This window comes from Triplophysa dalaica, chromosome 14, assembly GCF_015846415.1.
Source record: "Triplophysa dalaica isolate WHDGS20190420 chromosome 14, ASM1584641v1, whole genome shotgun sequence".
NCBI classification, from domain to species: domain Eukaryota; kingdom Metazoa; phylum Chordata; class Actinopteri; order Cypriniformes; family Nemacheilidae; genus Triplophysa; species Triplophysa dalaica.
In genome coordinates, this window is record NC_079555.1 from 5007941 (window position 1) to 5024555 (window position 16615).

At 37.6% G+C, this 16615-nt stretch overlaps 1 protein-coding gene across 2 annotated transcripts in view; it reads right to left on the reverse strand.

Annotated features, from left to right (window-relative positions):
* Positions 1–1410: 1410 nt before the first annotated feature.
* The window catches only part of si:ch211-1e14.1 (UPF0606 protein KIAA1549), a 36344-nt gene continuing 21139 nt past the window's right edge, over positions 1411–16615 (reverse strand). The window contains exons 10-21 of one of the 2 annotated variants that reach the window (XM_056766189.1): positions 16152–16329; positions 15815–15999; positions 12140–12345; positions 10799–10935; positions 9067–9275; positions 8679–8908; positions 8129–8264; positions 7501–7827; positions 5557–5609; positions 5322–5467; positions 4749–4876; positions 1411–4408 (exon numbers count right to left, since the gene is read on the reverse strand). In XM_056766189.1, coding sequence (XP_056622167.1) covers positions 4211–4408; positions 4749–4876; positions 5322–5467; positions 5557–5609; positions 7501–7827; positions 8129–8264; positions 8679–8908; positions 9067–9275; positions 10799–10935; positions 12140–12345; positions 15815–15999; positions 16152–16329 — 2133 coding nt within the window. In that variant the 3' untranslated portion in view covers positions 1411–4210. Of the gene's footprint in view, positions 4451–4748; positions 4877–5321; positions 5468–5556; positions 5610–7500; positions 7828–8128; positions 8265–8678; positions 8909–9066; positions 9276–10798; positions 10936–12139; positions 12346–15814; positions 16000–16151; positions 16330–16615 lie in introns of both variants that reach the window. The other variant, XM_056766188.1, reaches the window with a different exon arrangement.

The following is a 16615-nucleotide window of genomic DNA, read 5'->3' on the forward strand; positions in this document are numbered from 1 at the left end:
GTTCGTTTACAAAACACGCACCTATGGAAAAGAAAAGTCATGCACCTGAAAAGTAATCAAAGAAATGACAAAAATATCAAAGAAATAGTTCTCCTTCAAAATGAAAATTCTGCCATCATGTAAAATTGTGTTATTTTCTTTCTTGTGGATTACACAAAAGAAGATTTTTTGAAAAATGCTGAGAACTAAAAAGTGTTGGTCCCCATTGACTTATATTGTGGGGACCAACGGGTTTCTGTTACCAACATTCTTCAAAATATCTTCTTTTGTGTTCTACAAAAGAAAGAAAGCCATACAGGTTTGAAATGACAAGAGGGCGTGCAAATAATAACAGAATTTTCATTATGATGGTGAACTATTCCAGTATTATCTCTGTGGCGGTGAATATAGACTGGTCCGAAAAAATGACTCATTCTTCTGTATTTGACAGGGGAAATATTAGCATGTGCTCGTCACATTACACAAACTGGACAAATTGAACAATGCAGAAGCGATGAAACATTAATGAGACCTTTTGTTCGAGAATGTAAACAGGACTGGAGTTTCCACTCTACCACGAGTGTGCTGAAGTACCATATGTGCACCGAAGAAACACGAGCTCAATGAACTGTGTGTGTGTGTGTGTGTGTGTGTGTTTGAATCGTGATGTCAGGTTTCTATGACATAGGCTTATAACAATTCTTAATTTGCATTCATTACAAGTGTGTACCATATTAAGTCCCAAAAAGTATTTTTTTTAGACAACAGCTTTTAAGTTTGAGTCTGAGGCAGTGAACTATGCAGTAAGCAATCTGTATATGAGTCTTTCTTGTGCGGAACACAAAAGAAGATATTTGAGAAATGTCTCTAATTTTGTGTCCATATAGGAAGTCAATGGGGGCCAATGTTGTTTGGTTACCAATGTTCTTCACTACATTTTCTTTGGTGTTCTGCAGAAGAAAGAAAGTTATACAAACTTAAAATGACATAAGGGTGATTAAAGATGAAAGAATATAAATTTCATGGTGAACTATCCCTTTTTTTCAGGGACGTTATCCGTTTTTGAAAAGCATTTGGCGCCCCCATGTGCTTTTCGACTGTAAATACAAGTAGGACGAATCTATCTCTTCAGAGTATCTTTTAATTTCAATTCTAATTTGCTGTATCTCTAATTCTTTGAAAATATTTTAGGTAGATCTTGCATTTGAAATTACACTTTGGTTTAATTAAAGTCCAGCAGAAGGCATCGATCCTCAATAAACAACCCAATGGAGTCACAGCAATTCCCCAAGTGTTTGACAAGACCTGAAATGCATTTCATAAAATAAAATGACCATATGATTCAATGAAATGGATGAATAAAGCCACTTGATCACACGCTCATCTGTTTCCGAGAAATACCTATAACATTGACGAGGCAAACAACATTGGTATACTGTAAGCTAATTCTTTTTATTTGTCACTTAAATAAAGATTCAGTAGAATTTTAACTACAGGTCAAGAAAGTCCAACCAGACGTAAACTTAAAGCAGAAAAACAATGTAACGGGCAACCTGTTTTCATCAACATAATGAGTTTCAGCACAAAAGCAAGAATACAAGCCCAGCATGAACTATTGTACAGATAACTGAGAAATCAGTGTTTTGAACTTTCACAGAGTGAATCTAATACTAGTTACAGTGACCACGTGTTTAATGCTCTTCAATACACCAAAGCTCTATATGAGCATGATGTAGAAGAACATACTGTAGTGTATGAAGAGTTGATCAACAGCAGTTTAACCAGCGATACAATATCCAGTAATACTGTAAATGCATTGATAAATGTTATTGCCAGTGAACAATGAGCACTTCATGGCAGTTGTGAAAAGGTGACAATAAACTAAAACCTTTCAAACACATAGCCCTAACCTAAGTCCATACTTCGACCTTAAACAATTCAAAATTGTTCTCATTAAACAATACAGTTATAAACTTCATTCATCTGCAATGAAATATTGTCTTCAAATACCAAGTAAACAGTAGTAATACTGAAAGTACGTAGGAGTGTAAACCGTGAGTGTAATTCTTTTGATTTGTTCATGAACAAATGGACAGAATTTAAAGGAGACATGCCGAGATTATCACAGACAATAATTCTGACCCATCCCTCACTTTGTAAACAAATATGAAGCCAATACGTTTCTTAAAGCTCTTAAAATGAATTATTGTACAAGTAGATTTGTGTCTGCTGATCCTTTCAGTCAGATTGTTATGTCACATCCTTTACCTTTATCCTTAAAGGGATACTTCACCCAAAATAAAAAATTCTGTCATGCATTATTAAACCTCAAGTAGTTTCAAACCTGTATACATTTCTTTGTTTTGTTGATATTAAGAAGAATGTTAGCCATTTGTTTTCCCAAATTCTTCAAAATATCTTATTTGTTTAACAGAACAAAAAAACAAAGCATTTTTTCTTCTATTATGGTGTCCCCAAAATCTCAAATCTAACAATTGTTTCAAATCTTTATTTGTGTAATACCAAACAAAGACATTTATACAGGTTTGAAACTATTTGAGGATAACGTTTTCATTTTTGGGTGAACTATCCCTTTAAGTGAGTCACTTTGGATAAACGAGTCTGCTATCTGCACATGTGTTTTGTTTACACATGAGTGAAGTTCAAAAAATCATTTAAAACAATGTTTGCCTTGCTCCATAGACTTCTATTATGTAACATTTGCGTTTTGATTTTTGCTTTTACAAACTAAGGGACAAGTCGAGGTGTACTGACTCAAGAACATTCCGTTACTCTGTCAAGAGTGCTTTGTTGAAACTAAAACAAATAAAGGCATATGCCCAGGGGAATGATGTCAGTACTTCAAATACTATTACTGGACCCTATAGACCACTTCGGAAGACGTAAATGATGCTGGTCCAATGCTGGTCCACAAGAACTTCCTGTTTCAGTTTTTTGACAACGCATCATTTATACAAAATACAACAAACTGAACATTTATAACAGACTTTAAATGTTAAACAAATATTTAAGGTGTAATTATATTTGCAATATTTAAATAAATGAAAAAAAGGAATCCGGAAGTGCTTCTGGACCGGAAGTGGTCTTTAGTATAATTAAGAGAATACTGTATAAGATCCAATATTTTATCATGAAGGCATTATGTGGTTCATGGCCAGTAAATTGAAATAAAATAATGTGTTCTGTATATAGACAAAATATTATTAGACACAGAGAAAACACTAAACATAAACAGATCAATTTAAGGTATCAAAGAGTTGTTTTTCAGTGAGAATCTACAGGAGCCAGTGCAAGGTATAAAATTATTCAAAAGGCAGTGTACACAGCAAAGAAACCACACAACGTAAAAATAAAACGCACACACGCGTTTCTAACAAAACATTATTGAAAGAGAACCCTGGTCCGAGTTGGCAACATAGCAGTTGCTCCAGAAGTTTATGGGTTGTGATGTCACTGCAAATATGGTAAAAACTAGTTATTTCTCAGTCTCAAGACTGAACATGAACTTAACTTTTGGAAAAATACAGCAATACAGCTGCTATACTTCTGCGCCGAACCTGTGCGGTAGGCTGTTTGCATTAAAACTTTCCTGTAGCTCAGTGGTGAGAGCATTGCGTTAACAACGCAAGGTTGTGGGTTCAATCCCAGGGGATTGCAAATACCTATGTAAAATGTGTAGGATAAAGCAATGTATGTCGCTTTGGATAAAGGCGTCTGCCAAATGCATAAATGTAAAAGCTTTGCATTGACCAGAATACTCTAGAAAAACTGCCAACTTTTCCATGATAAGCTACATATGTCACAATTTAATCATCGCTGTCAGACTGAAAGGTTGTATCTCCAAAACTGCAATTTTCTTTCTTTAATTTAACAATGTGTTGTCTAAGATAACAAGCATTTTCAATACATTTCGGTGGTTAAATATTTCGCAAAAACGACCTGTAAAAAAATACACATATTTATACATTTTGAAAATGATACAAGGTTTTAGTCCGACAGCAACGTTTTGTACATGTTGGAGTTTGGAAGTATAAATCAACCTTAAAGGGCTACATGTCTACTCTTCCTGTCCCAACGCTCTCCGCCACAGGGTGGCAGCAGCAGCTACAGGACGTACAAGTCGTCTCAAAAAAGTCACTTCCATGGGAAGTACAGTGCAGTCTAGTGCAGTTTTTGGGAGGAGAGCCCGATGGAGCTGACTGGGCAGGTCTCAGCTGTGGTAGCTGGGTACCGCCGCCTGTTTTTGCGAGAGGCGCATCAGCTCCTCTCGGATGGCTTTGATGAGCGAGGCGGATGAGTGGTTGGGAGGAGAAGGCTCCTCAGGAGGTGCCGAGGGACTGTAGCCCAGGCCGAGAGAGTCCAGATGGGTGGAGGCGGCAGACGGCTCCTTAAGTCCATTCCTGGAGGTCTGGAACATAGAGATGGAGGTGTAGTCAAGAGAGCCAAGAACCTAAACCATGACATGATGGACGGTCGAAAAAAAGAGAAAAGGAATGAAAGACAGGCAGGAAAAAATTTGAGAAATGAGAGGAAGAAAGAAAATATGGAGGAAGGGAGACACAAAAGGATTTATAAAGTAAGAGTAAAGTAAGAAAGGAACTTTTCACTAAGGGAAAGAAAAGTATGAGAGTTTCTGGTCTTATTGTAAAATGATTCATTACTGTACATGTACATTATTCCACAGAAAACAATGCTTAATTTAAAACAGCAAATGAAGAAAAAATTCAAGAGAACATTACAGTACTTACAGGGTCTCTGTTGTTAGCAAATTTGTTGTCGTCCTCATGATACAGACCCCAGTTTAGCCCACCAGGCTGCCGGCTGTCATTTACACGACCTGCCAGACCAGCATGAGTTAAATGATGCATCTGACCACCTGAACAAAATAAAAGAATTTGCATTAAAGCTTTGCATTATTAAACAATATACAGTAGCCTTTCTAAAAAGTGTAGAAAAATTTTGTATTTATTAGTATAATCTAGAAAATGTCTTATTTAAATGCTAAAATTAACTGAAAAAACTATACTACACTAACACTTGAAAAAATTAAACCTGTATAGCAATATAAAAAAAAGACAAAACAATAAAATCACATAACAATCAATTAACTTAAATGAACATGAAAACTAAAACCCTAATTCAAAATATGAATACGACAACAATAAAAATGAAACAAACCTATATCAGCTCATAATCAGCTTTTTATTCATTAACATTATATTTACATAAAATATAAACATTACGTTTATAATGCTGTTTAATATAGAATTTCCATAAGAAATATCGGCAGATTATTTCCATTGAATCATGCTAGCACACACCTGCAGTGCCACCTACAGGCCGTGGCCTGGCAGAGGAGGGGGGCTCATCTATGTGGCCCACTCGACCAGAGTACAGCGACTCTGACTGGAGCTGTTCGACAGGTAGAGCATCACATGGTGGAATGTAGCCAGAACCCAAACCTTGCCTGTAATGTTGTCACAACCAGATAAAACAAATGACACTGCGCACTCACCAACACTAGTCTAACTGTGAGAACTCTGTATTATCACTCACCTATGTAGTAAACCCTGTACTGTTGAAGGAGGCAGACCCAATTCAGCATATTTCTGAAAGAAAATGACAGTCTATGAGCTTTAAACAGTCTGAAAATGTCTCTCCGCATGAAGCTCAAAGATTTAATTCAAAAAGGCTTATTTTCATACATTGCTAAATCTGAAACACACATTGACAGTTGTTAGTGCGGCCGCAACTGGAGCGTTTCAGTGCTTCAGGCTAAATAAACCCTGTGACCCAAAAAAGAGAAAAGCTTTTAAAAAGCTGATCTAGGAATGCCATTTTAAAGACAGAGGACCATTTCCAGCAACATCACAGTATTAAAAAATTGGTCTTGACCGTTGCAGAAATCCTTGCCAGCTGCCTAGAGGCTGCTTCTACAAATTCAAAGTTATTAGTCAGTTCTTATATAGCCTCGGTTAGGCTTTGCAATCCACTATAGCGGTTCCATAAAGAAACAAGCATCAAATTTGACAAAGACCTTGAATCTGGGGTGTCTTTTCTCCAGTGTGTGGTCCTCTGATGTGACTCCAGTATATTCAGTTGACTATAAAAATTAGTGTGCAATTATTTCAATGCACATCAAACAAGTTATTTTGATAGTACTATTACAGACACACGAAAAATGTAAGAAAGATGCAAGCATCACGTTGTATTAGATAAGTAGCTGACCATCTGACCATTTTTATCACTCGCTTAATATTTTATTTGAATAAATGCTTTGCTTTAACTACAATAATTTTGTTCAACCATTGTGTAGTGTTAAAAAACTGAAACAGGACATTTTTGGACCAGCTTTGGATCAGTGTTGTTTACGTCATCCAATGTGGTCTATACATAACTTTAAAAATGAATGTTTATGTATTAAAAATAATTAATTTATTGCAAAATATTGCAATATGCATTTATGCACATTTGTGATTTAAATAATTTCGATATATTGCCCAGCCCTAATCCACAGTCTTGAAATATTCAGTGAACGGGTGATTTCAGAGTTAGAATCAGAGAGGCTGATCCAGGGTCAATAGCCGTGGCAGTTTGACTGTGGTGTCTGGGATAAAGGGGTATGTGCGGGTGACAGATGGGGGTTAGAAGTGATTAGTGAAGGTATGTAATCCTGCTCAACCATGTGATTCACAAACTGATGCAAAATTATTGTCGATTGGGTTGCAAACATACAATTATATAAATTATTTATTAAAATTAATATTATTGCAGTCCATTGTAGTTCTTCCATGTCTAACAAAAATTATTGGAAAATAGCATTCAGTTGTGTTAAAATACAATATAATTTGACAGATCCGAGAGTAGAATCGAAACAGATTTCACAGACCAAACGCACCCGATGAACAGAGCCATTGATAGAGAGAGAGTTGCATCTTCTACGTGGACTCCAATGGAACAGTTTCAATAGTTCCCGGAAGTTACTAGTAACGCATGGAGCAGCGACTAAACAGAACAACTGAGGTAAACTTCTAACCCATTTAAAGACGAAAGCCATTTAACAAATAAAAAAAATGAGAGAAATAAAGCATTTAAAGATAAAACATAACTTCCTGGAACTATCTGACAGCTCCATGAATCACATGACGCGGCAGTGTTTTGGACTTCCGTTGGCAGAACTCTCTCTATCAATGGCTCTGGCGATGATGTCACAAATATGCCAATTAGTCTCTCAAAATCCTGTGGGAAACACTGAACACCTGTTCAAAGTTTTGCCTAAAGCGCTACAATGGTTACAAACTCTCTCTACATTCGTATTTTTTGTTTCATGTAAGAGAAAACACAGGGAAACAACAATAAAGATAAATTTGACTGATTCAAAAAACGTATTGCATCAATATTGTTATTGCAAATTATTTTGGCTTTCCAATGAAAATCTTATATTGTGGCCACTCTAAAAAGTTTGGAAATGGCCGCTGTAAATAAATAATGCATCCTTACCCCTGTGTAGGGATTGAAGGAAGGGTATCCCGGGCCCCAGGGCCGTGGACCACGAGAAGGTGGGCTGGTAGGGGGCGGGGCTGTGGGGTTGAGTCCGACCCCTGGCAGGGTGATCCCAGCGGTGCTTCCCTGAGATGTAGGAGACACAAGGGCGAAGGCGTCATCCAGTAGAGAGTGCATTTGCTGACGGGCTTCTTCTATAGATGGCTGAGGAGATAGGTAGGGAGGAGGGGGAGGAGGATGGCCAGGAGGGGGAGAAATAGGGCTGTGGAAAACGTCATCCGTCGGGGATGGGCTATGCGGGTCAGGGCCCTGATCTGGGTCAGACTGCAAAAAAAACAACACCGTCAAAATTATGCAAACTAAATGTACAACAAAGTTTGCATAAGGTTACGGACACTTAACCTCTAAATGCGCAAGTGATCTTTACGTCTCGCTGGCAAACTAACGGTGGGCTTGAACTTTAGAACAAAACCAAGCATTATGCAAATGTTTTCGCTTGACTGATGGAATTATATGAATATGCCATAAAAGTACTTGCAAATATCAAATATAATTTTTTTACAGCAGTATTCAGCAGGTCATGTGAACTGAATAGGATGTAAATAAAAACATGCAGGTTCAGTACCACATATGCTATGTTATTGACTCCCGGATATTTTCTGTATGTCCCATCGCTGTCTGTTATGAGTTTGTCCCTGTCAGCATCTGTCACATCACCGTTTAACTGTTTCTTCTGTTTAGGAGAACGCTTGCGACTGTTGCTGAAAAAACACATGCAATACAAAGTATGTTTAGATACTGCACTGTTAGCACAATTAAACAGTAGAGAAAAAGAAAGAAATGGTACAAAATTGATAAAAATGAGCTTTTCAAGTATTTGTTGGACACATTTATTTGCTAAAGAGTTAACCATAGAATATGGGTCTTTATTCGAAGATACAAATATGCATAGAAAAACTAAAGCCTAACACTGACTTTTTTGTCATTAAGATTAGTAAATAATATATTATAAATTATGTAATAATATCATTTTTGTTTAAAGCAGACACGTCGCTTTTGGTCACTACTGTTAAGATCATCTCAATGTGAATAAAAAATATTTTTTATTCCGACTTAGAGTTTTATCAAATAAATAGATAACAATAATTTGTGTCAACTGTTAAATCCATTTGTACCTTTTCTTGGGCTCCGTGTAGAGAGAAGGCATGTGAATGTCTGGATCCAGAATCTTTTCGATCTGCATTTGGGCCTTTTGGTAGATTCGGTCTTGGTCTTTGGAATCACCGAGCCCATCGATGAGATCATCCATAGCGGGGAAGTCATAATGGCCCTTCCTTTTGGCTCGAAGTCGGATCTTGTTACGATGGTGCTCGATTTCAGACTTGTGCCTCAAAGCCACTTGGATCTGAAGAAGATACAGTCATACCTTTTACTCCTTTCAAATGGATGCACTTTCTTAAAATATATTCAATCGTGTTAATGGGGTTTTTAGAAACTTTAAAGTTTGAGACCCTTAGGAAACGCATGCTGGTAAAAGTTAAGAAACAGATGCATGATGGGTACCTCTTTGCTCAGCTTGGCATTTTCTGCTGCTTTGTCATTGGCGGTAAGACTGGGTAAGGGCAGGGCTGGCATGGGCTGCATGGCGATGAGCTGAATTTTATTAGGTGGACGTTTGGGGCCGTCAGTTGCACGGGACATGCGGTCAACATGCTCGAAGATGGAGGCTGAGGATAAAGGTTCATCCATGTTGTTGTTCATTGGCGGAGGACCTACAGAAGAGTTTCCCAGATTTGATGAAGTTATATTATTTCAAAAATCAAAAGTAATATTAAAAACCAAAAAAATGTAGTGCCGTCCCAGACAAAAAACAAAAAAGATGGGAATTGATAATCTGTTCGACTTGCACACCAGAGGGGGGCAGCGTTTGACTAATTCTTTAGACACACATTTTAAACAAAGGTAAAAAAGCTCAAGGCAATACATCGTTTCTAAAAATTGCAGCAGGACGACGTCTAAGAAAACAATGAACCGACTATAAACATCTAAACTACCTTGCTAAAACTACCAAAGCAGACAGAGTCACTCTTACCAATTCTATTCTTCACTGTGAGTCAGTAACAGCATGAATGAACGGAAGTGTAGAGAGAGGCGTGAATAGAGAGAAATGTAAATAGTCGGCAAAAGACTTAAGTGAAAGGACAAAAAGGCCACACACAATACTTCTATTACACAGAATTCAATTATTTTACACATAGACGTTGTTAGACAATCTGTAATGTGCAAAATATATCATTATCACTGAGGAGGAAAGAAAGGAATGAGTGGATGGCAAAAGTGCTTCTGAAAGAGTTCAGTTTTGTGGATAGAAGAATAATTTCTTGGCTAGTCAGACTGAATCTCATTTAGTGTGGGACAGCAAAAAAAAGAGAGAGAGCCATCGCCACAGGCACTGTCTGACAAGAGCACAACACACAGAGAATAGAAAAAACAGAGAGAGAGTGGAAAGAAAAACAAATCAGCCGAGAGTAAAGATGAGGGTTAGTCATAAAAACACTTGCATTACGTGTATTGTGATTGTCAAAACATTTCCAATTTTGGGTGAACTGCCCCTTTACATTTTGAGCACAGACCGTAAAAAGGTTGTGGAATGTATTGCTTAATGCATTTAAATATTTGCAAAGATTTCAATTCTTAAAATTCATTTTTATTTCATTTTAACCACAACCTATAAACCCCATTTTAAAGCCACACAGCCCTTTAGGGTGATTTCATCTTTTTTATTTAGTGTAATTTTGACACACAACACAGAACAAATAGTGGGTACATCCCTACGTTAGAAAATGGATGTGTGTCATGAATATATCACAAAGAGACTGTAATTTAATGTGCTCTTGGGGGCCCCCTAGTGGCTGCCAGGCCCTAAGCAACTGCTTAGTTCGCTCATATGGAGGGCAGGCTCTGCCTCACGTGGTGTCTTAAAATTATGAGACTCAAGAGTTTGTGTTATTTACATATCTCTCTTGCATCTTCATTACACAAAGTGCTTCCACATTTTCTAACTCCATTCATAAAATAGTGCCTCTTAATCATTAACCTTGTTAAGCTGTGTTTTATAAATTGTGTTGCGTTTGCTCCTCAAGTAAATCTGTAATGTTTTGACTGGAAACCAAGCGAACAAAAAAATACAGATAAAATGTTGTTGCACAATTGAATGATTTAGTAAATTGATTTGGTAAGTAAAATTAGTAAGATTAAATCAGTACAGCCCAACACTTTTAACTGACTTTCTTACCGTTTAATCCATTAACAGCAGCTTTACGCGTTTGCTTGGTATCGCTGGGAAGCCCGGCAGGGTTCGTACCGTCCTCATGAGACGCTCTCTCACTGCCTGGATCACTGCCCACTGAGTCACCCTCTGACGGAGAAATTCTGACAAGGCAACAACGAACATCATGAAAACACCATGTCTTTGACAACTTTTTATTCAATTCCACCAAAATGAGCCTTTTAAGCACACTATAATTCTTTAAGCAGATGTTTAAATAAACAGAAAAGACACTACAAGTACAAATAATTAAATGCACATTTAAATACAACATTCCCCTTTTAACAGTGTGTTTAAAGACCACGATGAGAGATTTCCTTTGACCCCACCGTGAAATCATCATCACGAAGAAAATGATATTCAAGCATCATCTGCTTTCAACAAGGCATAGGTGTCAAGGGAAAAAGCGTGGAAAGATGATCCAATCGCCTCATGCTTCTGAAGTGCTCCTTCAATCTAATGTGACCATAAAATGTTTATGACTTGGTATAGCGCCCATTATCTATTTACTGACTTGGATTCTGTATTGTAAGTGTAACATCTTTTAGTGCAAAGTTATTCAAGCATATGTATCCATTAACTTAACACCTAAACATACAAGAAATGCATTTCTTTCTTTCTGGAGAAATATGCAACTACTGTGAATTTATAACATAAGTGCATGTGCATGTTCACAAGCTATAAGATATGTGCTAATTTTACCCCAAAGACCTTTTTATTGATCAGTGTCAAGTTGTAATCTTGTTAGAAAGCTTTTTATTGATCAGCAGTTGTCTCATCCTTATTATATATGTGCCTTGAAATAAATAAAAGGTACTACTTTAATTTAAGATTTAAGCAAACGTTAAATAAACTGATTCTCAGAATATGTTTTAAGGGTTTTACTACTGCCATTCACACTAGTTTGCTGTTTAAAAGTGTGAACTGAGTTGTCTGTAAAACTGATCGGTAACACTTTACAATAAGATGCTATTGGTTAACATTAGTAAATGCATTAGCTAACAATGAACAATTTAGTTTTTCAACATTTATTATTCCTTGTTAATGTTAGTTCATGTCAATACAGTTATTCATCTTAGTTCATGGTGCATTAACTAATGTTAACAGTGACAGCGTTTGATTTTAATAACGTATTAGTAAATGCCAAAATTAAAATGAATTAATATTAATAAATGCTGTAGAAGTATTGTTCATTGTTAGGTCATGCTAACGCATTAACTAATTGTTAACAAATAGCATCTTATTGTAAAGTGTTACCAACTGATCATATTAAATCGTAAACATTTTTAGGGTACGATAAACACTTACTGGCCCTTGCGGCGCTGGGCATTGCGTGAAGCTTTAGAGGAGCCCTTGGACTTGGGTGTGGGAAAATCTGCGCTCTCGGGTGGGCTTTGCTCCTTGGTGGGCACAGGAAGAGGCATCGGCTCTTGAATGACCAAGAGATCGTCTTTACTGTGCTGTCCCATGTGCAGCTTGGCGAAGTCAAAACCCTTCACGCTGGGAGTCTGCAGCTAGAGACCGCCATACCAAACAGAGGAAGATGTATTAAAAAACATATCAATTTGCAAAGGAAACTGTGAGGGTTCATTAAAACATTAAGCGTTTGCTTAAAACAAGAACACCCGCTGCTCCAAAACACACCACAGGAATGGGTCAGACTACAGTCCAGCTGTATCAGGAAAACATCAATGTAGAAGGGAATATAAACATGGAGGCATAACAATTTAATACAGGATATGAATTTCCATCATTCACAGAGTGGAAGAAATATACAGAATTAAAAAAGAAAGTTGGATCAGACGCAGGGAGGGATTATGACTTCAAAGAGCCTTGGGGCCAGTTTCCTCCAAGGAGCCACTTCCCACAATTTTGCAGTTCTTTCCCTAAACTGTTACAGCACATTCACAGTTATAGAAAGTGAAAGTTAAGATGATAATGAGTATTAAAACCACTCTGCATCAATTGCCTGCTCTACGCTAAAAAGAATCTGTACAGGGTTTATAGAAGTCTAATATTAGCTTCCCAGTGAAATTAAAAATGACAATTCTTGTTTTTTCACGCAATATTGAAGCGTTTATAGTAAATAGCTTTTCAATGTTGGTAAATTGATGTACTCTCATAATCTGAAAATGCACTTTCGCCCTTTAATGACCATCCATCTTAAATGACGTAAACTAGACATCTATACCGGAGCATCCGTTAACTCCTCCCCTTCAAGTGCCAGTTTAATTTCGATGGCTGTTTTTAAGCATCCAATCAATTTGCGGTGAAAAAAATGCAAGCCACGCCCACTAATTTTCTCCTTTGAAATTGGAAAATGTGTCAAAATACAGAGGTAAAAACGATCGCAACTTCTGGTTCACAGGGACTTTCAGGCGTATGAAACACGCCTTTAAGGAACTGTCAAATATTCACGTATTAAATGCATCACATAAATAAATAAAAATCTCACAATAAAATGCCTTGTGACATGTCTGTAGACATCAAATCATCAAGAAAAAGAAAATGCATTTTAAATCCGTTGTAATTTAATTGATAAGTTACATTTAATTTAATAAGTTATAGTAACATAAAAACATATGTTGCCATGATTTGTTGATCATTTCATTTTTTACAGGGTTCCACAGAGTTTTACTAATCGCGAGCACAGTCGACACAACCGAGAGCGTTTCACAGAAATGTGCTCATCTGCTGGGAGTAGATCTATTTCTCTCATTCCCATCACATTCGCTTTTAAATGCAAATGAGGCTGTTTAGAAAAATTCTGTTCGTGAAAAGCTTTTATCTCATTGCTGTGTGACTGCACATGTGATGTAACCAAATCTAGGCCACAAAACAATCCAGAGGCTGTCCAGACTTAGCTCACATGGCCACAGACTGATATTTTAATTGACCCAATCTAAAACAGACTATAAGATATTGTTCTCCTTTCAGTGTATTAAAGGGAAATTATCGACTATTGGAAATGCTACCAACAGCAAACACAACGTTACACTTGCAGATCAGATACCTCCGGTGCCCTTAATTTTGGCTGTAACCGTTTCTTTACAGCTTTCTTGGGTTCTTCCTCTGCCTCTTCTTCCTCCTCCTCCTCCTCCTCTTCTTCTTCTTCTTCTACTTCCTCAATGCTCTCCTTTTTCCTAATGCTTTTGGCAGCAATAACAGGTTTCTGATTTGGATGAAGGTGAAAGCAAGAGGTTGCTTGTGGTCAACTATTGAACTCCGACAGATAACAAACATTCTGTATAAGATCTGATTCTAAATTTCAAACACTACAGACTCTCGTGTGAACAGGGTCGGCGCAGAACTACAACACCACAGCTACAGAGATGCTGGAGTAGCACTCGTCAGGCTTCTGAAGGGAAGGGGAGAAAGTAGAATCTTCTACTTCCTGTTTGGGGACTATCTGGAGGATTATTCTAATGAGTACAGAGCACGACTCCTCTACCAGCTTCTACCTTCTCATCTCTCCTTTCTTCTTCTTCCTCCTCCTCTTCCTCCTCTTCATCATCTTCTTCTTCATCATCCTCCTCCTCCTCCTCTTCTTCATCACTACTCTCTAGAAGCTCTTTGCTCATTGACCTCTGGATTACTGGTGGGGATTCTTGTAATGAGGTCTTACACTACAAGCGTGAGGGAAGGTATACGTGTTATTGTAACAAAAAGAGTTTCCAGGAAGGGCAAATGGAGCAGTGCGAGATGTAGAGTACTTAACCGTGTAAATGGATTATATAAAAACCTCATTGAAAGGCAGAGAGGGTGATTTTTAAGAGGTCAGGAGTAAGGGCGAAGGTTCGTGTGGCAGGTTTTGTGTAATGAGAATGTCTCTCTCAGTGGAGTGTAGTTAAATCAAGGAGTTCAAACTGTGAGGACACATTTGGGTACGGTCATCTCTGCTGCGTGTTAACCAAATAACCAGCTGAGCATTTGACTTCATTACGGTGACTCAAATGCGTGTGCTTGTGCATGAAACATCCGACTATACGCCGAACACAGTGGTGTGAAGAAATCAACATCCTGCTAAAAACAATTATTCATTTATAACTAATAAAGCCATTACAAAATGTCTTCATGTACTGTACTTTGAGGCTTAGCGGATCCACTTAATCAATCTATTTTTAGGGATGAACAAGCGCATTTTAGGTAGTTCTTACTAAAATAAAAGCCTTTCAGTGTCATAATGTAAGAAACCAGCTTTACTGAAAATTTGATATGTCATTTGGTTTGTTTGAGAAACTTAGGGACAGAAGAAAATCATTAGCTATGCAAGTGTAGAAGTAAAAAATGTTCAACACTGAAATCAATATCCTATAATATATATAATGCTATAATTGAAATTTTATTCAAAAACCTATCTGTCCAAGGTCACAATATACCAATAGGCATGTATTATGTTCATCAATTAAGCTCATATTTGGTCGCTTTTCTCAAATGAATTTTTTGTAAAACAGCTCTATTTGTATATAAAAGACCTGAACCGCATGCGATGAGACCTGTTTTCCGGTTTCTGCAAAAGCTGACATTCGGCACAAAGCCTATAGATGTCTATGAGATGTCCTTGCTAATTTAGTAATAGTTTCCGTATGTGTGCGTAAATAGGTAGAAAGCAGCTGATAACCATCTTAAAACCCACATCCTCATGATCCCCATATATCCCCATATAGGATTTTATTATAATAAAATAAAAAACACACAAAAAAAAACGCACACACAGCTGGCCAGTGTCCTGCAACAAGCCATTTGACTCTGTAGTGAGATGAGATAAGCAGCTCAGACACACAGGAGCCCACGGACTGATTAGCAATATCACTAAAAAAATCAGCAGACCAAACGCAAAAACAAAACCACATGACCCGCTCTTGACCCTTTCAGTCAGAAAGGAAAATTATGACATCTCTGGAAAACTTCCGTAACCAAAGAAGAAATATTGGATTTCATAACATATGAATCATATAGTCAGACAGTTCCCCTCTCTCTTACCTTCTGCCTCTGTTGGACTGTGCTCATGGTGTCCGGCTGGAATTCCAGTTTATCGGTGCGGCAGAGTTTCCAGTATAGGATAGATATGATAATGATCACCACCACCGCGGGGACCACCACCCCCACGATAATCCATGTGTTGGTTTTGTCGGTATCTGAGGGATGGGAGGCCTGTTTTTCCACAGCTTGACACACATGGGGAGAAGAGGTATAAAAGTCAGTGACTAAGGACGTAGTGTGACCCTCCCATGTCTGGTAGACACAAGATTCATATTTGAGACAAAGACTGTTCCAAAAGTTTTATGCATTATCATTATATTGCAAATTGAAGGATTACGCTGTGCTAATATTTCCTGGATGCGGTATCCCATGACGATAGCTGCATGCTGCATGTCCAGACTGTTGAGCATGTTGGCTGTGGTTGTAGCAGGAAGCCTCTTTCCGTTAGCTCCTTCCACAAAGTAAATAATCTCCAGGGGATTGTCTGGGCCTACCAGACGAGTGGTCTGCACAATCTGAACACAAAAAAAGCATGACGTTCAATAAAACGAACATTATTTGAATTAATTTATACAGTTAGTGCCTAGGGAAGATTACACAACGCTAAAGAATAAAAAGGCAGACATTTCTAACACATAAACACAACTCATGAATATCATACAATTCTTTTATATAGAGAGAGGAAAGACAGAGGATCTAAGAGCTGGATATGTTTCCAGTTTCCGGGGTTATTAGGGTGGAAAAACAGCGAGTCGGTGTGTGTCATTTCCCAACTACACTAGACATTTTTTTAGAAATATG